Raw genomic sequence first — 26,697 nt, 5'->3', positions numbered from 1 at the left:
AATTTGCCAAAATATATTGTTAGAAAATTTGGTAACACTTTAGAATACTGTTTCTGTATTTAATGTATTCTGTCATACCTCCTGGAGAACTACTATTAATTATCTACTCGTTAAGGTTCAAGAAAAATAACTATGAAGTAACTATTAATGAACAGTCATACACAATTACATTGAGTTGTGACCTTTCATATAAATGTTATTGGTAGTAGTAGTATGAAAATGCAATATTAATAAATGCAATACATTTTATATAGGTTTTGCCTGTGTAGTGAATTGTTTTGTGAGTGTGTTTTGTAAGAAATCAGCTTCCGATAGGAACCCCACCACCACTCCAGTGCCATGTGATAACTCACCTTAGTTTTTATATTTTATATACAGTACTGTATGTGTGCCTCCTCAGCATATACCACATTACCATTAATTCAATTCCTGTATGTAAGGCAAGGACTGAGGGAAAGTGAAAATACAGGGAACCCTTTAGTAATTAATAAAGAATTATCAAATAATTCTTCAGGACTTATTTCGAACCTGAAACAGTAGGCTTATTCTAATGTGAAAATATAGTGAACCCTTTAGTAATTAATAAAGAATTATCAGATAATTCCACATTAATTACGTAGAACCTGAAACAGTATTCTAAAGTGAAACTATTAGTAAATAATAATTACTAGATCATTTTGACTCAAATCAAACTTACACTCTAAAAAAAAAACTATAAAAGTAATCAAACTTTGTAAAATACACAGCACAACTTGTTTGCAATCTTTAATTCAGATGAGAACATTTCTTAATACAGCATATTTTATTCCGTTGTATACAGCCCACATTTAAACTAATTTAACAAACATTTTACAATCAAAAGTTAAATATTTAAAAGCAATTTAAGTGTAGTCAACCGGTCTCCAGTTTCCTCGGTAGCGGTGCTGGATCTCATGCGGGAGCTGGGTTCCACTCTGCGTTTCACTCATAGCTGCAATATGCTGTGACTGACTCCGTAACCTGCCCATAAACAGTGTACAGCTCTGAGAACATATTTTAACATCCGAAGTATTTCGATTTAGGCGTTAACACAACACAAAAACTACCCAACACTAAAAAAAAAAAAAAAAAAAATATGACCCAACAGTTTCATCCCAGTGTTTCGGTAAATAAATAAACAAACCAGCATGTTACAGAGTGTATCTGTAGTAAGTTGGATAGTTATGGCAAGACAGTGGAGTTGGGGTTCCTTTACGAAGCATATTTCCTACAGAACATGCGCACAAAGCAATTATTTACCATACAGGCAAAAACTTATGTACAATTATTGTAATGAGTCCTTTTGGGTGTGCAGCAAACAAAATGCATATTTCATTTCCATTATAGGCTAATAATAGTAGTGGACTGTAACAAAGTTGCTACTGTAGTAGTACTTTGTACTTGTCCTTTTTACCGTGTTAATGAGTAATTACCTGTTAGTTCTTCAATAATTCCTTATTAGTTATGCAGTAAGTAAGAAACAGTATTCTAAAGTGTTACTGAAAATTTATGTGAATATATTTAAAAAAATATATATATATATATATATATTTTCGGGAGTTCTGTAAAGGCATTCAATAACTTATAATACAATACAGCAAAACTAGTCTATATTCAAACTTGCCACATTATGTATAGTTAAGAGTCATCAATGACTTTTTCAAATTGACATATAATTTAAATTTTGTAATTTTCCTCATACAAAGCTATCATATTTGTTTGAGAAGACTTGAAAGTTATAGACTACTTTTGTGCCTTTTACTTTTTGAGTTTGACAGCCCCGGTTCATCATTTACATTTACACTGAATGCAGAGTATATGCGTCAACATTCTGCTACAGAAAGTCGATACAGATTTGGAAGAACATGAAGGTGACAGAATTGATGACAGAATGATTATTTTGTGAGTGTACTGTCCCTTTAAGTTTGCCATATACCATTTCTCTTTTTCAAAACACCTTCATGCTACTATACTTTGTATATCATTTGCTCTTCTAGCTGCATGAGTTATTCTGCTGTGGGCTGAGTATTCAATAACTCATTTCAGCTTTGTGGAATAGTTGTGAGTGGCCTGCCAGTGACCCTTTGCTCTTGAGGTGAGGTCAGGCTCTCCTGTAGGCCTCCCAGCTGTCTCTCTCCCTACACCCACACGTCCCTCTCCGCTTGCCCTCTGATTTCTCTCTCTCCCTCTTCACTCCCCCGTTTTTTCCTCTCCCTCTTCCAGAAGAGTTGACAGCTCCAAACAAAACAGGGCCTGTGAGCTGACTGACACATTCTGCCTCTGAAAGGAGAGCATTTAACACGCCTCACACCCTGCACTGCCCACCACACACACACACAAACACACACCCTTAGCCAGTCGAAACAAAACGCCACCACAGAGAAAAGAGAGGATCGGCCAGAGTTTGGGGGGAATCTGCACCTTGAAGAAGAGAAAAGGGGGAGAAAAGAGTTGGGAAAGGGAGGAAAAAGAGTTTTTTCAGGTTCAAAGGCAGTCTATTCTCCCGCCTGCACCCTGTCACTCATCCTGAGCGGGTTAGCCCGAAGGATAGCGCTCCTTTTTCACTGGTGTCATTCATCCGTCCGTCAGGCTGATGTGCACTCCAATGGGTTTGGTGGAGAGCTGCGGAAACTTCCTGTCAGGGCCTGCCGTGAGATCAACACCTGTTGGAGTGAGACGGAGGAGTCACTGAGTCCCGACTGGAGTGCCGCTTTCCAACCCGCACACTGAAATCACAAACAAACAATGTTATCTGCTTCCTCAGAACGCAAAAGTGTGTCTGAAATGCTAGCTTATCAGCTTGATGGCTTCTGGTGTTAAAAGCAAAAAATATATAAACATACAAAAGTATAAACCCTGTATGTTAGGCTTTATGATTTATAGTGACAATGCAGATTTGGCATTGTGCAGTCTAAAAAAAAAACCTCTTATTACATCATACTATTTACTTTTATGTGTGCCAAAACTAAAATGTAAAATTTTTTTTTATATGGGTTTGCCCCAAAAATAATGAAATAAAAGTAAATAATTTTTAAAAATGTTAACACTGATAAAAACAATATGAAATATATCATTATATTTAATATATGTAAAATATAAAACATCTAATACATAGTCAGGTATGTAAGTATTCAGACACTGACTGAGTTTTTGTGCTTTTGCCTTTATACACCGCTACAATGGATTTGAAATAAAACAATCAAGATGTGATTGAAGTGCAGACTTTAAGCTTTAATTCAAGGGGTTGAACAAAAATGTAACATAAAATGCTTAGGAATTGCAACTATTTTATACACAGTCCCCCCATCTTCCAGGGCTCAAATGTAATTGGACAAATAAATATAATCATAAATAAAATGTTCATTTTTTAAAATTTGGTTGAGAATCCTTTGCAGGCAATGACTGCCTTAAGTCTGGGACTCATGGACATCACCAAAGCCTGGGTTTCCTCCTTTGTGATGCTTTGCCAGGACTTTACTGCAACTGACTTCAGTTGTTGTTTGTTTGTGGGTGCTCAATCAGGTTGAGATCAGGAGATTGACTTGGCCATTGCAAAATATTGCACTTTTTTTACCTTCAAAAACTCCTGGGTTGCTTTTGCTATATGTTTTGGGTCATCGTCCATTTATACTATGAAGCACCGTCCAATCAAATTTGCTGCATTTGACTGAATCTGAGCAGAGAGTATAGCTCAATACACTTCAGAATTCATCCGGCTGCTTCTGTCTTCTGCCACGTCTTCAGTAAGCACCAGTAACCCAGTGCCACTGGAAGCCATGCATGCTCACGCCATCACACCGCTCCACCATGTTTCACAGATGATGTTGTGTGCTTTGGATCATGAGCTGTTCCAAGCCTTCTTCATGCTTTTTTCTTCCCGTCATTCTGGTACAGGTTGATCTTAATTTCAGCCATCCAAAGAATACTTTTCCAGAAGTGGTCTGGCTTTTTTAGATGTTTTTTGGCAGAGTCTAATCTGGCCTTGTTTGCAACTTGTGGGTGAACCCTCTGTATTTGCTCTGGTGAAGTCTTCACTTTATTGTAGACTTTGTCAGTAACACGTCTACCTCCTGGAGAGCGTTCTTCTCTTGGCTGGATGTTGTAAAAGGGTTTTTCTTTACCATGCACACGCACTTTGTGTGTGCGCTTTCACATATTCATTATATAACTGTAACTTGAATATGCGTATATGAGTGTATATAGTGTATATAACATAAGCAATATATATATATAACATAGCATTATATATAGAGAGAGACAGAGAGAGGCATAATTGTACATACACTGTGTATACACACACACACACACGCACACAATGTTATATTGGTTTCTAACTAATGTATTGAAAAATTGGTCTAGCTTTCAAAAACAACGTTATTGTACAATTTCAAGCGAGTCCAAATGCATTATTTTTTTTGGATCAGACTTAGAAGTATATACTTCACGGTGATACAGAATACTGCTCTTTACTCAAGACTTTGATTTCACCACAGTTTCTCACAGCGAAACTTCACTCTCACGTCTCAGTGCTTTTCCCGGCTGTATGCAGCCAGCAATCTGAGCCATGTATGTTGTCATGAAGCTGGATGCCAGAGGTGCTGTGATGCTAAATGAACTGACCGCAGTCCTTCTATCAGGTACATTCTCATGGAGACCATTAGTGCTGCTGTCCCCTGAGGCAGGCCTTTGAATAATGCATGTGAGAGCTCAGGCTCTCAGTGGCCTGAGGCATATCCACCGCTCTTGTTACCTCTCATGGCATATCCTGTCAGAGTCACAGGTCAACATGTCGCCTGCTGGACTGTGTTACACGCGGCTCAAACCACCGCTGCCAGATTCTGGTTTCAAAAGCAGAGCAGAGCGACAAAAGTAATCACTGGCTTTAAAAGGGCTCTTGGAGAAAACGTAATGGGTGCTGGTGGACAATGGCTGTACTTTTTCCACTGATTCCGTTCACTTTTTTTCCTCCCAAATCTTACTCTATTCAGTATTACTTGAAGGATGTAAGGACCTGAGCTGCTTAAGAGAAAGAGCCGAGAGTTGACTGAGGGTCTGGCCTGTGTCAGGAGAGCACTATCCAGCTTTAAGAGAGCCATACTCTGTATATAAGCAGTTTCTTCATTTATTCTTCATTTCTCTTATTCTTGCGATGGCAAAGATTTTTCAGCATCATTACTCCAGCCTTCAGTGCCACATGATCCTTCAGAAATTATCCTAATATGCTGATTTGGAGCTCAGGAAACATTTCTTAATATTTACAGTGTTGAAAACAGTTCTATTTTTGTGGAAATTGTGATAAATCTTTCTTCAGGATTCTTTGATGAACAAAGTAAAACTTTGTTTTAACATTATAAATGTCTTCTGTCATTTTTGATCAATTCAATGCATCCTTGCTGAATAAAAGTACTAAGCTGTCGCTTTATTACTTTGCCAACCAATTTTACATTGGACAGTACAGTGCCAAAATTGTGTATCACGCAAACGTCAACAGTAATACCCTAAAAATCAAACATTTGTAACAAGTCACAAATTTAATACATACAAATAATTAAATAAATACATAAATATTAACATGGCATGAACTTAAGAAAAACTGATAAAAAAATAAATTTACTGGGAGTATTTGGTTGAATTTTGATGGTTTCATGGACATCAATAACATTCACAGCATGAAACATTGAAGCTTGTGGTTCTGATTGCAAGTGAACCCGTATTTATTGTATACCCATATTTTCTTTTACCTTGCATAGTTTGCTTCATGGTTTTCAAAGATGAAGTCATGTCATGCGAACTGCCCATGTTGACATCTGCTTTCTTTGGCAAGCTTCCACCAAGTGACATACACAAGAAAACATAAGGGAGGTGATCATTTTACACAATTCCAGTTAATTGTTTGCATTCACCATTGTTTTTTAGCCTTTTACTCACCTGATCTCTGGTAAGAAATAAATACACTAAACAGGAACCAACACCTGAATCTTTTCATTTCAGATGTAGAAACACACACACGCACGCAGTGTTCAGTCTTAATTAGAGTGAATGAAAGGATTGTGTGTGGGCTGGAGGAGGGAAATGAGTGTAGTGCTCTGCTGAAAGTGATCCCTGTCACACACAGGATGTCTGCTCACTCTCTCAAAAGGCCCTATCTCACACACACACACACACACACACACACACACACACACACACACACACTATGTATTAAGGAACGAAGGACCAAGAGAGAGACATCAAAATAGAGAGAGTGAGACAGCTGCCAATTCCCACCAGGTCTGTTGTTGTGTGCAGAACAGACTGGAATTTCCCATTCAAGTATGTAAAGGCACCCGCAGTCCCCACAATGACCATGAAGCCTTTATAAGACTTATTAAGACATCATATTAACAATCTTTCATTGTTGCCATTCTGCACATAAACCAAGGAGTCATTTCTATTCTCGGTGATCAGAACAACTCTCATTCTCTTACACACATGCATGCATATGGAGAGAATATTAAAGGGATAATTCACTCAAAAATGCTAATTCTGTTATTATTGAGTCACTCTCATGAATAACTTTTTTCCTTCTGTGGAATGCAAAAGATAATATTTTCAATAGTATTTTGTATTCGCTAAAAGTCTATGGGCTCCAATGTTGTTTGGACTGTTGATATTCTTCCAAATATCTTCTAAAAAATATATATGTTTTGGCTGAACTATCCCTTGTCACACTTTTCATACAACAAAAGCCTTTCAGCATCATTGGCAATATATGATCAATGTTTTTGTGCTTTTTTTAAAACAAAATGTGTTAATAAATTTCAGTTTTTAAATGAAATTAGGATTCGCTGTTTATTAAAAATGCAGGTATATACAAATGATTTAGGTATCACTTTACTTAAAGCCTTTATGTACTGTATAATGCATTATAAAAGTAGTTTTAATGCATTAATTATGCCTTGTAATGCACCTTATAATGCATTGTACAATTGCATAAATAAATGTAACCACAGTTAATACATTATAACACCTATCAATTCATTGTTGCATTATGCATTTGGTTATAATTATTTACAACAAGATATAATGTATTACAAAGCACATTATAAATAATTATAATGCATCATACCCTTCAATAACCCTTTATAATGCATTATAAATAATGGCCTTAAGTAAAGTGTTACCATGATTTATTAGGATTTTAGCATTAGAAGTTTGTGAATGAACAATATGAATTGGTTTAAAGGGATATTTCACCCAAAAATACAAATTCTGTCATCATTTACTCACCAAAACCTGTATGCATTTCTATCATCTGTTGGACACAAAAGAAGATATTTTGAAGAATGCTGCAATCAAACAGTTTCAATTCTTATTGACTTCCACTGAATTTTTTTGTCCATGCAATAGAAGCCTGTTCTTTCTTCAAAATATCTTCTTTTAGTTCCCTCAAAAGAAAGTAAGTCAGATATGTTTGGAACAATATGAACGTGAGTAAATGACAGAATTTTCAATTATTTTGTGGGTGAAATATCCCTAACTGAATATGCTCACGAACGTTCTGGCACTGTTTTAGCACTTAGTACAAGACTGCGAAACGGAGCAAGAGGGAGAATATTATTCCAAGGTGTTTTGGCACCAGAGGACAGCTCTATGAAAGGTTACCCAGGTGGTCTTTCCTCAACTCCTCCGTCTCTCCCCCAGCAGAATGTCAGTTTCAATTCCCTGGCTCAATTCCCCAGTCCCTTACCCAAATCATCATGTGAACCTCAGATTGCTTAAATATGGGCCTGTGAATCTGATACTCTGTTGGGTTTTGAGTCTTGACGGAGGTGCTGAGAGCCGGCTGATGAGGGGGCCCAGCCGTCCGCCATATTGCCGCCCAGTATGCCGTGTCATGTTCTCTGAACAATCGCCCGTGTCCTTCTAGTTGGGTAAACAACAGAGGCTGTCAGCCGGTGTCAGGTTTGGGCTTTTCAAAGCAAAAGAAGGAGAATGACAGATGACTGCTCTGAGTGTAGCCGACACTTTGCTGATAATGGTGATCTGAGTGCTGATACGGAGAGGCAGCGCGCGATGGGCGAGCGAGATATACCCGGTAAAACATACAGAACCCACAGTTTTGACAAACACACTGCTGAGAAAGACTGCGAGGCGCTTTCAGTGAGATTCCCTGGCTTGCTTGATTCTCCGATTCATCCGTGGCGGAATTTGACATGTGTTGAGGTTGAATCACATCCACGATTGTGCGTTTGCAATGAAAAGCTGAATTCAAGCCTCTTTCAGCCGCATAAAAATTCAGTAAATAAATAAATAAATGAAAGAAGTAACTGGATAGAATGGAAATAGGCCAAAGTAGCAATGAACCAATAAGTAATAATAGTATTTGTTCAAATAATAAGATGAAAGATCCTTTATTCCTGTGTTTTTAGTTAATTTCAAGGTGGTTCACAAAGTGTTGATTTCCAAAATCTTTAAAAACAAAAACAAATCTGAATTAACTTAACTTTAAAAGTATAATATTTGTTCCTCTGTTTGTCAATCAGGTTCAAATTTCAGGATGAAGTTGTAAAAATTACAGATAGCTATTAATTGGTGGGATTTTTTTTTGGGGTTATTTTGTGCATAGAAGTGAGTCAATAATAAATATTAAAAATAATAATATTTGTTCAAAAATAAGATAAGAGATGCTTTATTCCTATGTTAAGAAAAATAAATATTTTAGTAATTTAATTTAAAGGTGGTTCACAAAGTGTTGATTTACAATATAATTAAAGAAATAATATATATATTAATTAACTTTTTTAAAGGGCAAATACTTGTTCTTCTATTTGTCCAGCTACACATTTAAGGAATAAATTGTAGAAATTACAGAGAACGTGTGTAAAATTATAAAATTAACCTAAAAGTAATTTAATTTGCGCCAAAGTAGGAGTGAATCAATAATAAGTAGCAATATTATTATTATTTATTCAAATAAAGGTGGAAAATGCTTTATTCTGGTCTTAAGAAAGAAAACATTTACTTTCTTCTATAAATAACTTGAATACATTAATAAAAAAAAATTGGTTTTGTTAATTTTAGTAGAAAACTATTAAAATAAACCTCTGTTTGACCATCAGGTTCCAATGTCAGGACTAAAGACACTACAGAGAATATTCTGGTGGGAATTCAATTTTCTGAAGAAGAAAAAAATCAGTTAATGATCAGCTCTGAGATGCACAGATGAAGTGATCGTATTTAATGTCAGCCGTTCAGTTTCCTTGGTGTAAATCAGCTGACCCTTTCACAAACTGCTCGATGAATTAAGCTCCACAGAACACTTTCATTAAATTGAACTCAAACTAATCTGTTCAGGGTTCATGGGGTTGACAAGCCACAAAAAAACAACATGTCTGACATGGCCGGCACGAGCGTACCTGTAACCTGAGCCGAGGGACGGTGGCGTGCCAAAACTCGGCAACCCTCACGCTGAGAAAGAGTCCAGTTAGACCGGATCCCCACCCCACACATCAGCTCTCCTCACCCCTCGAGTGCTGGCCAGGCCTGCACAGCGGGGTCCCTCCATCTGGACACATTTCTACCCTGACAGGAGACATGGCTGCATTAAAGAACGTATTCACATACGGCCCACTCAAGACTGTCACTGCTGGAGACGGAGAGCAGACTGGAGGACCGGACTGTGCGGAAAGAGAGAGAGAGAGAGAGAGAGAGAGAGAAATCTGGGATTTCGCTTGAGCACTACAGAACTCTCATTCTATAGCCCATCTGTCAAGCATTATGGACCCGGGCCCTCAGCTGAATAACTCAGCTCCTCCTACACATGGAATGTACAGAGAGGATTGTTTCTGTTTAAAATAAAGAAAAGGCTGCACATTATGCAGATGAAATTACCAAAGATGTATTCTGAATTAATAAATTATATTAATATTTAAATGACAATGAGCATTTATAAATATATATTATTAGAGTTATAAGCTATGCATGTTAGTCTGATTGACACCCAATTTAAGATGTAACAGCATGTTTTACATAACACACTGTATATGATCAAATGCATTTGTTAAGTGCAGTACAGAATTATAAATCAAAAAATATTTAGGCTTAAAAAGGCTTTTGAACAACAGTTGCACAGAATGTCAAAAGGAGTTATAAAGTTAATAAAGAAGTTATAAAGTAAATAAAGTAAACTTAGCGAATGTAAAATGTGCTTTAACTAATGTAATAAAACATTTTACAAGTTATCTCGTAAAAATGAAACTTTTTATGAGGAACAAAACAACTACTGCAAATGGAGATGACAAAAGATTTATGAATAGATCATAGCGACCTCTTGTGGACATAGTATAGAAGAGGCCAGGGTTGGTTTGACATGAAATGTAAATTTAGAAAGTCCGGATTTTGCGTCTTCATTTTGTCATTTTGGTAGATTAAATATTAAGCAAGTAAACGTAAAATAAATTAAGTTAAAAAAAAAAAATAATAAAAATAAAAAGTTAAAAGGAGAATTTGTTTGTGGTAGGTTTGTGATAGGCCTTCTCCAACAAATAGCTTTCTTTCTTGCTTGCTTTCTTTCTTGCTTGCTTTCTTTCTTGCTTTCTTTCATCTTTAATGCAATTGGGTGAACAACTGAACCAATCCGATTCAAACGCCTCTCTGATTGGAAGGCTGAAAACTGTCAATCATTTCTAAAATGGGAGGCGCTTAGGTTCTACACCCAAACCAGTGGTCAGTTACATTAAAGCGTCCTAAAGTAAAGAGCTCCGTATTATCACCACTGTAAACCCGCTTAACTACCCCATGCAGAAGAGGTTTAGATGCATTCTTCGATTAATATTACCATCATTACTAAATGTATTAATGCATTTTTTGCATAAAAACATTTATTCATTTACCTCAATAAATGACCGTAAATATTCCTGTTAAATAATAAGTAATAAATAATGCACACATACATACATACATACATACATAAGCACACGTGTGCATCATCCTTAAATGTGGGTGGGTCTGAAGATCCGCATTAATACTAATATTCTACTCCTTAATTTAGACTCAATTATAGTGCAATTATAGACTGATCTGAGTCTAAACCAGACACTGTGTATATAATTATTATTGTTATTATTATTATTATTATTATTATTATTATTAACAACAATAAACCAAAAAAATAAGGTAAATTATACTTTTGGCCTAAAGGTCGTTTTAAATGCGAAACTGAAAATCGTTTAAGAATTTTTTGATGGGTCTACCATTATATGACAACGATAAAGAGGATCACTGAACTCAAGCTGTTGGGTTTATACAGAAGATGCACAAAATGAGTGGCGCATGCGCCCTCCAGTGTCCTTTGACAATACTACATTTGTAACGTCAACACAACGTATAGATATTTTCCCTATCTTTCCTAAACCGAAACGCAAGAAGTTTCTATATACACAACAAATCACTGCCGTTCTAAAACTGGCATCAAAAACGGCAAAGGTGGCAATATGAATTATAATTATTCCAAATATAGTATTAGCTGCTAGTAATTCCAAGGCTAACACATCTGAACACGTCCTGCGCTAAAAAAAGAAAACAGTCTGTGTGCACAGAGAAATTTAGCCATGTCTTGCTCTCGGGATGCGCCTTTAAGGATTCCTCCCCCGGCTTTCCTGAACTGACCTCTTCCCTTTGAAACCACTTCCTCCCCTTCTCCCAATCGGCCATGTTTAATTTGACTCATTCATGAAAAGTTATGTAAACACAACAGTAAAGCCATGACCGTGAAAGCTACACAGTGAGCAATGCTCGATTACCGGACTGCATTGTGATCGTGTGGATGCAGCGCGTTGTTTGTAAGTTACAGACTGAGCATTAATCAGCAGCAGTGGGAATAAAGAATAGCGCGTGAGGCTTCGGCAGGTGGGCACGCGCACTTACCAAATTCACATCAGTGGCGTAGAAAGAATAGCATTTAATATAACAAACATTCATAATATTAGCCTGCTCGGTCCGTGACTAAGAAAGTTTAGTTCGTGGGAAACGAGATGTCATGCATATAAGCGGTGACTTCACTGGCAGCGACGTATTGTTGTCATTGTTTATCGAAGAAATTCCTGGTGTCCCTCGTGTCATATGGACACATCGCTTGATACATTAAGAGCAAACAAACACACATTTCAAGGGGGAAATGCTTCTTTAAAAATTTCAGACTTCAGTGTTGAACGTTTATTGTATGTGCAATGCAAGTTGTGTATCATGTGATCTGTGTAATGTAAAGTTTTCTTCTAAAGGCCTACAATAACAAAAACTGAAAATTCTCATCACTGACTAGTTTCCTTAAGCCCCTTCATGTCAAATGATCTTATTTTAATGCTAAACATAACATAAATGCTTTATAACATATGTATTGAAGTACTGTATTGAAAACATTATTAAATGTAGTGTTGTTAAATAGGAAATCATGAGGAAAAAGCAGAATGTGAAAAACAGGAAAGCAGAAGAGACGACGGTTGTCCAAGAGTTTGCGGTGGAAAAAATCATCCGCAGAAGAGTCAATGATGGAAAAGTTGAATATTATCTAAAGTGGAAAGGCTTCACGGAGTGAGTTTCTGGAACAAATGTTGCCTGTGTGTCATATAATTATATTATGAATATGTACCAGAATATGACATGTCTGTCAAACTTTCCACAGTGCAGAGAATACCTGGGAGCCAGAGGACAACCTGGATTGTCCTGAGCTGATAGAGGAGTTTCTCAGAAACCTAACCGTCTCAGGAGAGATTGATCAAGAGGGCTGTCAGTCTCTAGAACTGGAGGTCCAGCCCAAGCAAGAGTTAACTGAGCTGGATGCCGATATGGTTAGTGTCTTTATATACCGTAATTTACTTTACTGTTACCGCACTACACTGTTTCAAAATAAGCATTTTATACCCCAAAAATACATCAATAAATTTAATTATGCTAGATGATAAACTGACAAATACTTGCCATAATATGAGTAACATCAGTGTCAGTGCATTGGGTCCAATCCTGCTTCTGCAAGACAAGTTTCCATAGAGTTTTGCCCTAATTGAACACACCTAAACCAGCTAATCAAGGTATTCAGGATCATTGGAGGAGGTGGAGCTAAACTCCATTGCAGGACTGAACACCATTGGTATAGAGTTTTAGTCCTGTACACCCTCTCCAAAAACTGCAGGTTTATTGCTCTTGCTATGTGATATATACTGTATCCCTCTTGTCAGGCTTTATGATAGTTTAGTTCTGTGTCTGGAATCATGCAGGCTCACCAGCAGCCTCCGGAGGAGCTCATTGAGAGGGGTAATGAGGAGGTTGATGATCACAACGCTGAGATCCCAGCAGGCCAATCTAACAACCCAGAACCAGACTGCATCATCGGATGCACAGACCAACAAGGAGAGCTCATGTTCCTCATCAAGTGGTAATATTTCTACACTGGACCATATGTGGGCTTTCTTTACATTGCTTTATTCATTTTGAATATGTAATGATATTTTTATTTCAAATTATTTAATCAATGCATAGAATAGTTTTTTTTTCTCAGATCATGCATTGATATACACCTAAATGTTAACTTGGGTTTAATGCTCAACATCACATTGCCTAAACTGGAAAACTGTTTAGAAAAGCAACAAGCTGATCAAAATAGCAGCACATTGTTGTCAGGTGCTGAAATTTCCACAATGTCAGAGTTATTATAAAACTAAAACATTACTTGAAATAAAATAAACAATAACTGAATTAAAATATGGATAAATAAAATTATTTTTTATTTTTGTGTTTTCTGTTTTCATGTAAAATAATAATAGTATTATTGTAGTATCATTAAGATACTATTAGTTTATATATATATATATATATATTAACTTATATACTTCTAAAATTATATATTAATATTTTAAGTCAGTGTTTTTATGTTTTAATTGTAGTTTTAGCAGTTTTTATATGTTTTATATAGGTTTTTTTGAATGTTTAAATATTTAGACTTAATTTATTTTTATTTCAGGTTTTGTTATTTTAGTTCTTAAATGTTTTGTCTAATATTTATATTTTATTTCAGGTTTATTTCAATTGGCAAAAAAAACAAAAAACATTTTTAATAGTTTTAGTTAATACTGTACTGTTAGTACTATTCCTTTCTTTTCATTTCCATGCTCTTCTTCAACACAAAAATAGAGCGAAAGATCAAAAGCAACCTCACAGCAAAAAAAGATAGTATACAGTGCTATTTCCACTAATCCACCGCTGCAGCTGCTGCTTGTACTTTTAATTTGCTGTATTTGTCCATTAATACTGATCATCATTTCTTTATTTCATCTGAGGAAAAACACAGATGAGGTGGCTTTACTGTCAGCCGGAGAGGCCAGTAAAAGGTGGCCCGAGATGGTGATCCGCTTTTACGAGGACAAGCTGACCTGGCATGGAGAAGATGAGCAGTGAGAGAGAAATATGTAGCAGTGGATACTACTGTACCTCCTGGCAGCTTTAAACATAAACAAACACTGTGGCATAAGTTTACTGTTTGATGTACCACGTATTCAAAGTGTGTGAATCCACACTCCAATGTGAAGCTCTTCCCAACACACTAACCTGTAGAAATGTGACTGGAGTATTAGAGCTCTACTGTAGTGTACGGTTTTACAACTCCGCTAAGTGGTTTATTAATCTGATGTGGTTGTATCTCTTGGTCTGTTGTTTAAAAGTTCATTTGTGATGTTTATCGTTCTGTCCTCTTTGTTACTATGATCTGAACTGTGATTACACATAGGAGATGACAGATGGTACAATACCTGCTGGATAGGAACTGTTTGATGTGTGGATGTACTATTAACCCCTGGTTACGCACTTATTCCAGTTATACTGTGAGGGATCCTGTGATCTGCGAGGACGTAGTGTGGCTCATGCAGGTATAAATCCATAGATTTGCACAAAACTAATACTAGAATGTAGCCTATACAATCATGTTTTTGTGGACATCAACACTTGTGTTGTAGGTCAGTGTCAGTTTCATAGCAGTAGTATAAACAGACCATTTAGGTTTTGGGGTTTTGTGTTAAAGGTCTTTGTCCTGCAGTTTCGATCTTCTGGTTTCCTGTTTTCTGTAAAGATCACTGTTAACCTTTAATCTCGAGTGAGCAATCTCTAGGTGCTTTAAATAAACATAAAATTACCTCTGAAGTGTTGTGATTATTCTTATGTTAAATTGCAGCTGTTTGTAAAAAGTGTCTTAAATCAAATAACTATACTGAATGTATATTGTAAAAATGGATGAAGCAACCTTTTTCTCATCAGATTTTCCTTTTAAATCACAAAATGTTCAAAATGAAATTTTAAAATAACCAGTGTTATTTTAGTATCATTGGGATACTTTTAAAATTTTGTTATTTCTATTATAATATTCTGAATTTGTTTTTAGACTACCAGTCAAAAGTTTTTGAACAGATTTTTAATGTTTTTTTAAGAGGTCTCTTTTGCTCACCAAGCCTGCATTTATTTGATCCAAAGTACAGCAAAAACAGTCCAATTTTGAAATATATTTTTATTATTTAAAATAACTTTTCTATTTGAATATATTTTCAAATGTAATTTCAAAGCTGAATTTTTAGCATGATTACTCCAGTCACATGATCCTTCAGAAATCATTCTAGTATTCTGATTTGCTGCTCAAAAACATTTATTATTATTATTATTATGTTGAAAACAGCTGAGTAGATTTTTTTTTTAAGGTTTCTTTGATGAATAGAAAGTTCAGAAGAACAACATTTATCTGAAATAGACATCTTTTGCACTGGAGTAATGATGCTGAAAATTTTCATTCATTTTTTTATTTTATTTTTTAATCTTGTTTTATTTCTTTTTAAAAATAAATCTATTTTTTTTTCATATTTATTTCAGTTTCAGTTATTTTAGTACATTGTTACGCTAAATGAAAATGAGAAATGTTGCTTTAGAAACTAGCTGTTTTTATTTTTTATTTCAGTTAAAAATGTATTTTATCATGTTTTTTATGGTTTTAATTTTAGCTAAATAGAATAACCCTGTAACCTATCTGTAATATCAAGAGGGTTGAAAAGCTGTACATGAATAACTGTTTAAGTACTGCTAGTTGTTTCAAACATGCAGGTGTCATGATTATGGTACCCATTTTTTCCAGCTGCTTTTTCCTGCTCCTTTTATTTTTATGGCAGTGCTAGTCTGCCGTGTCTCTGGTGGCTGGTAAAAATGAAGCACCGCTGTCCGTCAGAGACGCAAAATGAGCTTGGATGTTTTTCCCCAGTCTACAGTTCCCATGAATCAGCCCCAGTTGGTCAACAAGACCGATGTCTCATGAAAATACTTCCTTTTTTATTCTTCCCATTTTTTTTAAACCTCTAAGTACTGGCTGTGTCCATGTCCAATGTACGTTTGTAAGCGTATGCGTGAGGTCTTTTCCAGCGTTCTTGGACTTATGCAGGAATTCACTGGCGTGTGGGTGAGGGACCCTCGCATCCAGAAAGAGGATTTCTGGCATGCTTACATGGATTATGAAATCTGTATACATGTAAGTGCAATCAGAACATATGATACAAAGTGGTCAAAACAGATGGCGTTAACTTCCTGATCATTCTTTATATTTCATATTCATTCAGACAAACAGTTTGGCCTTCACTAAGAAGAGTTCCTGTGTGCGGCGGAGATACAGCGAGTTTGTGTGGCTAAGAAAAAAGCTACAGGAAAATGCCATGCTCATGTATGTAACCATTGCATCCTGTTATTAATATTTACTTTGTTCAGTAATTGTGCACTGATGCTTAATAGTTTGTAATTGGGTCAATGATGTAAAATAGCATCCATGAAAGTTTTTAGACATAAACATATATATAAAAATATATCAATTTTATCTGATTTTCATGAAGTTATTGAATATTTTTATTGAATTATTCTATGTATTTTATTTTTATTTTTTTGTAAATTAATATGAGCGTCACACCTTGACATTTTTTAATTTTTACAGAAATTAAAAACATGATCATCATAGTAAAGATGTATTGAAGTCATTGTATATGTGAGAATTTTTAAATGTATTTTTTTTTTTTTAATAAATTAATATGAGCATCACAGAATTAACCCGATTTATATCCCAAGGTAATTTATTACTATTTACAAATAAACTAAGTGTTGCTAATTACCAGGGTTATTTAGTAGTATTTATATACAATTTTAGTATTTATTAAATTAGCTTTTATTTTTAGATTTTCAATTTTTAATTTTAAGTAGCTTTCTTGTCATTTTGGTAATTAAAAGTAATCTTAGTTAGTTTTTCATGTACTACTCCACCCCCCTTAATTGGTCATACTTTTGTTTGGGGACCAGTTTTCACTATTGGCTAACTAACTAAATAAACTCCTAATTAATGCTATTTAGGTATGGGGCAGGATTAAGGGATATAGAACATGATCAGGCAAAATAAGGCATTGATATGTGCTTTATAAACACTAATAAAAAGCCAATATGTTTACTAGTAGCAGTCATACTGTATGTATGCAAATAAGCAACTAGTTGATAGTGAAAAAGTGTTAGCATTTATTTCAGCTTTATTTTAATAAACAGAAAAGTTTTTTAAATAATTTTAGTTAACAATACTGCTAATTACCATATTAGGCAGCTGTATTGTAGACACATTAAAGTTTCAGTCATTGGGCAATTTTCTGTTTGTCAAATGAAAACTGAACTTCTGTTGTTGTCTCTGAATTGCAGAACACATTTACCCAGACTGCCTCCAAAAAACCCGTTCTTCAGTCTCAACAATGCCAGAGAGATCGGAGCCCGTATGGAAGGACTCAGGAAATTTCTAGAAGAGTAAGTATCAAAATAGCACTAAAGAACAACATACATACAACAAACAAACAAACATAAAACCACGACTGAAAGAATACATTAAGCTTGAGCTCTCAGTGCTTCATCTCTTGAATCTCCAAAAATACAGGAACTGATTTGCTTATGGTTTCTGTGATCAGTTACTGTATATACTTACATCCTCAAGGGTGGTTCACAGCCCGGTGCTGCTTTCGGACAGCTGCTTACATCTCTTTCTACAGTCCCAACTAAGTGTGAAAAAAATCGAGGCCTGTGCTGAAGGCCGAAGTCGCTACACTGTCTCTGAGGCCATTCACAGTTTCGCCTCAGGAAACAAGCGCTTTGAATCTCAGTCTGAAGAGAGCATGGAAGAAGAGGACGATATGCACTGTGAATCAGAGTGATAGACTATTTTCTACTAAACACATAAAGACATTACTGAGGAACATATTCAACAATGAAGATTACAGCCCATGAGGAGAGACAATGGAACAGGAAAAAAGTTACTGTCATTGCTGAAACGGTGTTGCACTTATACTTTCTGTATTGATGAAGATAACCTAATAAATTTAATTATTTAAACCACATTTGTGCACACATTAATGTCTTCCTTGGCAATCAAGTGAATGTATAAAAGCATAATGTGGCCTGTGTGGAAGACAGTTTGTTGTTAAAACTACAGATGTGTGCTGAGAGGTTTACGAGAGGGAATTTATGCTTGCGTGTGAAGTCCCTTAAATGCAATAACCCCATCTTAATAAGCAAATACAGAGCATTAAGACATTACGTGATTTAAACCCGACCTTACAGAGCTAAATCCTAATAATAATCTCTACTCAAACAATTTTATTGCCATACTTAGCCATAAAAGATCATTGTCTGGATGTCATACAAATTGTGTCTTCTCATAAATATTTAACAATCGTGTGAGGCCACACATGACCAGCAGATGGCGCCGCTGCTCTTCTGTCGGTCTGTCCATGACTGACGGTCTCACACCTGCAAAATCATAAACATTTCATCAAAGAGAAAAAGCCCTCAAAGCTAGCAGTATTTTCCCTTTTTCAAATCATCCACAGCTTTCACAGGCTTTGGCTGGGACATCAAATCATCGAGACATTTCAGAACAGGAGGATAAAGGTAGGCTATTCTATCGCCACGAGCAAGAGGCTTAAAATATAGGCATTAAAATAAGGGCCTCAAGCATTATCCAATAAACTAAATTATATCTGAAATCATCAAGGCAAAAATATATTTGAGGTCACAACAAAGGGTCATGGTGTGGCTGGTTAGTATACCCGTCAGAGACATCAATCACATGATCAAGTGATGAAATTGTAATGCGCAATACTGCTGCTGTAATCCCGCTTTACAGTTTAAAAATAACTAATCGCACAACAGAAGTATATAGAATAGGGAAAAAATATATATTTTCTTCAACGCACATGCGCACATGCTTTACCCCAGTAAAAAATATTAGCCTACTAATAAATCCTTTTCTGGCACTAGAGATTAGCCCACCATATAGGCCCAGTCAATACAAATGTTTTTAAGAACGTTTTTCGAACGTTCCCATTAATTTATGAAAACTTTATTGTTGAATGTTCTCTTAACGTTCAGAAATGACATTTAGAAAATACATTAAAAACATTTTTGTTGTTTTTACGAATGTTAAGAGAATATTCAAGTTTATAATTTTGCAAATATTATGGGAATGTTACGTTTGAATGTTCTCTGAATATTTTTAAGAAGCCTTGTAACAATAAAGAAAAGTTAGACGAATGTCCAACTAAAACATTTCAGAAAACGTTCAATTAACGATGTGTAAATAAAGTTTTGTGCGAGACGAACGTTTGATAACTCGCCAGAACGTTCTGAGAGTGTTCACTGTTAGCTGGGTAACAGTGGGCCTGTACCATGAAGCCGGTTTAGCTGGCTATCCAGGTAAGTTTCAGTTTAGTTTGCACCAATCCTGGGTTTTAGGTACCATGAAAGTGGCTTGGCTTTTAGCTGAGTTCATTGCCATAGTAACTTGCACTCCACAGCTATCCTGCTCAGGGGCAGGTTATGTTCTGGGTTAGAGAGCTCAAACTGAAATTGGGCCAATCAGATGTGAGCAAAGTGACACATGTCTGACACAAAAAGTCACTCCCCCAGTTTCTCTTCCTACATTTAAAAAAAAGTACAACAAAATTGTCTGGCTTTAATGATAATTACAATTTACATATGATTTATATAATTATATTATGATTTATATTATTATTAATCCATTACACACAAGCACTTTTAGTTTAACAATTATTATAAAGCATTTATTTTGAATGAATATCAATATATACAGATCATATGTAATATAAATAAGTGGTAGAATCAATAGATAACAGTTTAAAAATGGCTACATGTGACCTACATGTTCGAGTCTCTATTATCAACTATATAAACTAACCACAAGTTTCACTTGTGACTGCACTGATAGAGCAAGATCATTTCCTAGAGAGAGAGAGAGAGAGAGAGAGAAGTGAATCACACTTGCTCTGTGTTGTGATTGGCTGTTCGCCGCTGATGTCACACATTCATGATCAGCTTCTTGGTACCAACAAAGCCAGATTGGAGTGGTTTCTCAAAACTAGTCTACTCTGAATGTGTTCATCTACCATCGTGGTACAGGCCCCTGGTAATCATTTTCTATGATTATATTTCAGCAATGTCATGGGTTTTCACTCATTTGTTTACAATCAGAACTAGCCATTCATGAATCATTATTAATCTAAACAGTCAAACGGGTTTGCAAAAAGGTCTCAAATTGTTAGATTCATTCGCACAGTTCACTTACGAACTGAAGTAGTTTGTCATAGGGTAACAGGATACTTTATAAGACAGAAAATAAAAATAGCACTGGGTGATGCTATTTACATACAATCCACTGTATGAAACGAACTTGCAAATGTCTTATATCATGTGTCAGCAATGAAGCAGCTCTTAATTGCACGTGCAGCTTGTGAACGACGGGTTGGAGGTTGGGAGAGATGTTAACATGGGTTGCTAAAATTATGGTGCTAATATTTCGGTAAAATAGATGTTTTGCCAATACGCAATTGTTTTTTTGTTGGGCTTTTAAAAGCGTGAGATTATTATTAAATTACTTTTAATCATTAATTAGTTTGATCTCATAGTCAGATCTGGCAACAACACCAATGGCGTGAATTTGCAAATCTATCTGATGACCCTAGACGAGGCACAGAAATTACACACTTCAGCTTAAAGAAAGAGTCACACTGATACTTTCACTAAAAAGACATTCCCTCACCCCGTCTCTTCCCGTCTTACTTGTACCTCTCACACTGCAGGCAAAGGCTCATATGTGCAGAGTCGCCCAACAGGTTGAAATGTTCCTCTAATCGCCTGCCCCCTGAACATCACTCGCCACAGCTCCCCTAAGAACCCTGACGGCCAGCTGCTGCTGTCTCTCTAACGATGGAGACCGTCTTAATAGGCTCTGCACACACTCAGCTGCCTGATAGCAGCGCTGGCAGCACCGGGCCTGAGACTCCCACTGGACGCACAAATACCAGTAAAAGAGGCTGGAGGTGTGTATGTGTCAAACAGACAAGCCACTCTAACGGTTGTATTGGGGTAACACCATGTTGACAGGCAGAGTCCCACTGCAGGCTGCTTTGTTGGTTAATGTCAGCGTCCTGTCATTCTGTCCACCTTCTGAGATGACGTGCTTGGCCCTTGCTGTGACATCTTCATGAGGTGTATTATTTATTCAGCAGGCCAGTCAGAACAACTGAAAGGTGACATTTGAATTATACTGTAACACCTAAAGCATCTGTTTTTCCGTGAGCTCCTTCAGTTGTTTAATCCAGTAGTGAATCATGTTGATTCACCAGATAAGGACACCAGCTAACCAAAAATGCCTTTTTTAAAAAAAATAACTTTACAGAAATTCATTAACACTCTTAACATGGTGTTCTAAACAGATAAAAGGAGTGAAAGTTCTGCCTTCAAAATTAAAGAGCACTTAGTTTATATTACTATTTATGCCATACGTTATTGCTGATTTGAAATGTTTTTGAAATGTGAGTTTGACAAGGAGCGTTTTGAGGGTCTTTCCTCATTTAATTATATAGGAGCTGTACTTGAATGCCTTTCCAAGATGGCCGTGTACTGACTTGCCTTGCAAGGGATTTTTTCTTTGAATTGCTTTGTGCACATTCACTTGTAGTGTACTTCAAATCTTAAAAAGAAAGGGAAAAAAAGCATATATTTTCATGACTTTTTAAGCTTTCATTTGCATTTTTAAATCTATATATATATATATAGTGGTTTAAAGAAGCATACTTATTTTGTAAAGTTAATATACATTAAATGTAATAAATTGCAACTTCATTACAAATGTGTAATTACAAATATGTTTAAATTAATGAAAGTTTTAATAGAAATGACATCAAAGTATATTATTTCTCACATTTAATTATATAAATTCTCACATTTTCATTTAATTGCCATTAACATGCAATTAGGTGTTCAAAACAGTTACATTCAGTTTGCATTTAAGCATATTATTTCTGTAATAAGTACTATTTCTAAAAGCTACAATGCACTTCTGTTTCACAAGGGTGTACACACTGAACATGAAAGTGGTGTGCGATGCCGACATACACCTTTTTTCTGTATAGCACTAGGCAAGTTATCAACAAAATATTTGATTATACAGTAACTAATTAGCACAGAATTTCATATTAACATACTTTTAGCTTTTATAACTTTTGTACATTATTGCTTTACTGTATCGTGTGTGGTTAGCACCCCCGGTAACATTAAATGTATTTTAATGTTCAGTTGTTTACTGAAAAAGTACTTTTTGGAAAAAGCAATTCTTATTGAACTCTAAGCCTTGTACACCATCTGCTTCTAGAGACTGTTAAAGGAAGCTATGCTATGCTAATGTCATATGCCGTTAGCTAGAACACGTCTGACACATTTGCTACATTAATTAGATTACTGTGTCGTCCGGAGGTGAGGGTGATATTCATTATAAATTCATAATCGGGGAAACAAAGGGCTCCCGGCTGCATGACTGACAGGTAAAGTCACCTTTGGACCTCCTCTACTCAGCATAGACCAGCGAGGGCGGCAGGGAGCACACCAAATTGGGGTTGAGAGGACACACTGCTGAAGCTGTCTTATTAAACCACACAGGGTTTGTCGAGTTGTCTGTGATGTGTCTGAGAGAGAGAGAAAGAAAGAGAGAGAGAGATAGAAATTGTGGGTGTGAAGGCAGAGAGCACAGTGGGCATGAGTGTACCGTATGCATTACCCCTCCCGTCACTTTCACACATGGCGGTAATGAAGCTGTCATGGCCGCCAGCATGTGGACATGGTTGATATTCAAATGAGAGCGCCGTTCACCTGCTGAAGAGAGACCAGTCCAATTACGGGCTTAGGGCAGAGACCAGGTCCAGGAATAGGGCAGATACACTATTCCACTGCCGTTGTTTCCAGTCTGGAAAAGATTTTTTAGGAAAAATCACCTTGCATGATGTTAAGAAAACTATGGTGAACGCATCGTTTAAGGGGACATCGGATGCCATTTGGGATGATTCTTTAGGGTCTTAATGAAATGTCTGCAACATGCTTTGGTTAAAATTCCTCCATGGTCATGTAAAACAACATCTTTTTACTTTGTCAAAAACAGCTCTGTTCACAGCGACCCGTTTCGGTGCATTTCTCTTTAAATGCTAATGAGCTGCTGCTCACCCCGCCCTTTCTTCCGTTTTTTGTGTATTTGGCAGCGTGTTAACATCAAAAAATAATAATAATCCACTGTGTCCTCAGTGGCTCCTGTGTTCACTTTTACATCCAACTACAAAATACCAGCATTGCTTACGAGACGTTGTCGCTACAGCTGCTTGAGCGCACAGAAAATGGCGGACAGCGTACATGCTAATACACAACAGTCCGTCAGCGGTCGTCATACTGCTCAGAAAATCAAAACGGCTTGGTAATTGTTTGATTAGACTGTTTATTTATTTATTTTTATATGCAAACACCATGTAAAAGTGAATTTTGCATCCGATGCCCTCTTTAAATTAAAATTGCCATTGATTCTGAATATTCTTTGGCAAAACAGCAAGTTATTCAATAGTACACAATTTTATGTTTACTCTGTAATTTTTATGTCGCACTTGATAATAGAACAGTCATCTCAGATGTAATACTGACACCTAGTGGTGTGGATGTATAGTAGCCCCTCGCAAAAGCAACTCTTTTACATGTGCGATTGTATACTCCATTCACAGGCATATTTTTCACCCATGAATGATTTTTTTTCGCAATTGACAGTTTCCGAAAACAGGAAGGGTTGCAGAGATATAGTTAGCAGTATACAGCTGGTGGTGTGATCTCAAAATGGTGGCCTCCGTGTGAAGACTTAATACATTTTAAATGAAATAGCTTTTTCTAAATCACTGATATGACCGGAGCCTTTATTTCATGTGAGTGTACACCATTTTACACATCTGTCAAAAGTACAATTTATTTCTTTAAAACTTTTTAATGAGGAAAAAATGACTGATTGCACCTTTAAGGAATAGTCAATGCCAGACCCGATGGACCTCTTTTGCTGTCTCCTGAATGAGAGGAGTATTGTGACAGTAAATTTCTTTTTAGCCATGCAGCATGCAGCTAATAGGAAGCCATTTCAGATGCTGATATTGACTTCAGCGGTATACGATAGCGCTCCACTCTGAGAGAGCTATTGACTAGACTGTAATTGTCTGTTTCCCTCTTCTACAGACTGTTAACCTTGAGCTGCCACGGGGGAAGAGGAGCAGGAATGGCCATGGCTGTCAGTCCCGCTCCACTGTCATGACAGCACTAAAAACTGAGCAGACCTTCACCTTTACCAAGTTTGAAGCGAACACTGTCTTGCGTCTGATGTCAGGGCTTTCAACAAGAGGTCCTCCACGGGATCTGGGGATCTATGAATAAAACAGAATTTTCTAAAGGTTTTGAATCATGACATTTCCGAATTCTAACTGATATTATATTAACTGAACATTTGATCCGTTGAATTTTACTGTGTAGCAATGCTAGTTTATGTTTTCATAATTCATAGGTTCATCTAATTTATTAGATTGGGAATGTATGTTAATGAATTGATTACAATAAAGTACTGGACATAAGAAAAGTACTGTTTTTATATGGTTAAAGAATAAAAATCAACCAGGGAGCAAAAATTGTCCCTATATGAAGAAGTTAATTTCTCACACTGCTTATGATTCTGTGTTCATCATAGTGTGGAGGTCATCTGTTCATGCTGAATGAGCAGAATGAATTCTCCACAAACAGAAGCTACAAAAGGTGACAGAGAGGGGAATGACTCCACAGGGGACACCACCATCTGTTTCAGGGCTTGTCAGCACTTTTTATGATACCAACTGCATATTGTGTCAATATATGTATGCTCACTCATACACACATCGGAATCATATTTACCATTACTTGGCTTGCATTTGACCTTTATTGTGTTTATATGCATGTACAAATGGATCAATATGGATCAAAAGTGACCATTTCCATACAGCCCAGAAATCACATCAGATATATACAGTAATTGTTTGTTATTTAACAGTTAATCTAATGGAGCAAACGAATGTTCAGAAATGAAAAAAAAACAGCATATGACTGCAAAATTACTTAGATTATACAGAGTGTGAAAGGCTCACTCACAGCCTGAGATTTTCAATCCGTTCTCACTAGAAAATGCAAGACTTGGTGATTTCATGAAAATTGGTGATTTGTATGCTTTTATAAAATGTATGATTTTTACTTTCAAATCTAACCTACGTGGAGTTATTTTACAAACAAATGAGATCATACAAATTTGCCACCAATTCACCTAAATGTCGGCTTTTTAAGCCAAGTGGATTTTGAATGCAACTTACAAATAAAAATTTATATTTGATAATTATATCACAAATATAAAATAAAATATTATGTATTTTTAAATAGAATTTTACATATATTTTTGAATATATCATATCATGTGTAGTGCACCAGCAGAACCAGCACTGGTGCCACCTCCAAAAAAAATATAAGTGCGTGATAAAAGATAGCAGGTATGTAAGGTCCTACAATGTGTTGTGATAGGATGCCAACAAAAACACAGGGCTGCTTGCTTTGAAACTGAATTACAAACATACAGACACGGGTACAGTGATCTACAAGCAAGATCCTCTTCAAAGGCTTCTTGTGTCTTTCATACAATATATACGCTCTATCACCTTGCAATAACTCATTGTCTTCCATCAGATCTGGACTGCAGTGAAGGGGAGGGGATTCGTCTATGTGTCCTGTCTCAACATTAAGCTCCATCTGAAAAACAGCCCGCCATGCCACCGCTGCCAAAGCCAGACATCTTCCCCGTCACTCACTTGTCGGCAGGGAAATGAATCTGGATGCAGCATGTCCCCCATTCATCAGCCTTGACAGGCTACCTTTGCCTGGTTCCGCTCGGATGGGGTCCCCGTCACTGCAGGCGCGAGAGCATATTTCTGCTGGAGATGAAGAAATTACTGTGTGTGCAGCGCTGTGAAGTGACTCGTGAGCGTAGTGTCATTTGGTTGGGTATTAAACAGCATCAGGTTGCCCTCATCTCACAAATACTTCTAGAGGGCAAATCCAAAGATACGTTTTATATTGCAATCTCTTTTTTTTTTTTTCAATTCTTTCATATTATAATGTGTTGATATAACCTTGAACATGTAACATCCTCCTGAGAGCAACTACATGCTATTGTGTGTACCTTAAATGTATTTGTATGAAAAGTACTGAAGAAAGGAGTGT

At 36.3% G+C, this 26,697-nt stretch overlaps 2 protein-coding genes and 2 long non-coding RNA genes across 7 annotated transcripts; 3 read left to right on the top strand and 1 right to left on the bottom strand.

Annotated features, from left to right (window-relative positions):
* Window positions 1-747: 747 nt before the first annotated feature.
* On the bottom strand, window positions 748-6,054 carry LOC131522588 (uncharacterized). The gene is made up of 3 exons (XR_009266572.1): window positions 5,947-6,054; window positions 5,760-5,842; window positions 748-2,744 (listed from the first exon to the last, which is right to left on the bottom strand). It is a non-coding gene; the product is annotated as an uncharacterized LOC131522588 (long non-coding RNA).
* Window positions 6,055-11,679: 5,625 nt separating this feature from the next.
* Window positions 11,680-15,186, top strand: cbx3b (chromobox homolog 3b). 2 transcript variants are annotated; one of them, XM_058748188.1, is made up of 5 exons: window positions 11,680-11,907; window positions 12,443-12,588; window positions 12,680-12,845; window positions 13,272-13,429; window positions 14,331-15,186. In XM_058748188.1, exons 2-5 carry the CDS (start codon window positions 12,449-12,451, stop codon window positions 14,446-14,448), a joined length of 582 nt encoding a protein of 193 aa, XP_058604171.1. In that variant the 5' UTR covers window positions 11,680-11,907; window positions 12,443-12,448; the 3' UTR covers window positions 14,449-15,186. The 2 variants fall into 2 exon arrangements, with proteins under 2 accessions (XP_058604171.1, XP_058604170.1); XM_058748187.1 differs by having other exon boundaries at window positions 11,681-11,840.
* A 712-nt stretch (window positions 15,187-15,898) lies between these two features.
* On the top strand, window positions 15,899-18,429 carry snx10b (sorting nexin 10b). Its single transcript, XM_058747128.1, has 4 exons — window positions 15,899-16,549; window positions 16,638-16,738; window positions 17,746-17,847; window positions 18,032-18,429. The coding sequence occupies exons 1-4, from the start codon at window positions 16,406-16,408 to the stop codon at window positions 18,246-18,248; spliced, it is 564 nt and encodes a 187-aa protein (XP_058603111.1). The 5' UTR covers window positions 15,899-16,405; the 3' UTR covers window positions 18,249-18,429.
* Window positions 18,430-18,824: 395 nt separating this feature from the next.
* On the top strand, window positions 18,825-26,614 carry LOC131521959 (uncharacterized). 3 transcript variants are annotated; one of them, XR_009266413.1, is made up of 4 exons: window positions 18,828-18,984; window positions 24,646-24,857; window positions 25,148-25,212; window positions 26,164-26,614. It is a non-coding gene; the product is annotated as an uncharacterized LOC131521959 (long non-coding RNA). The 3 variants fall into 3 exon arrangements; XR_009266411.1 differs by having other exon boundaries at window positions 18,825-18,984; window positions 24,646-25,212; XR_009266412.1 differs by lacking the exon at window positions 26,164-26,614 and having other exon boundaries at window positions 18,829-18,984; window positions 25,148-25,658.
* Window positions 26,615-26,697: the final 83 nt, after the last annotated feature.

The sequence above is a fragment of the Onychostoma macrolepis genome, chromosome 16 (genome assembly GCF_012432095.1).
Source record: "Onychostoma macrolepis isolate SWU-2019 chromosome 16, ASM1243209v1, whole genome shotgun sequence".
Classification (NCBI taxonomy): Eukaryota; Metazoa; Chordata; class Actinopteri; order Cypriniformes; family Cyprinidae; genus Onychostoma; species Onychostoma macrolepis.
Note: the sequence above shows the minus strand (reverse complement) of the source record. Positions and strands in the feature narration are given on the sequence as shown.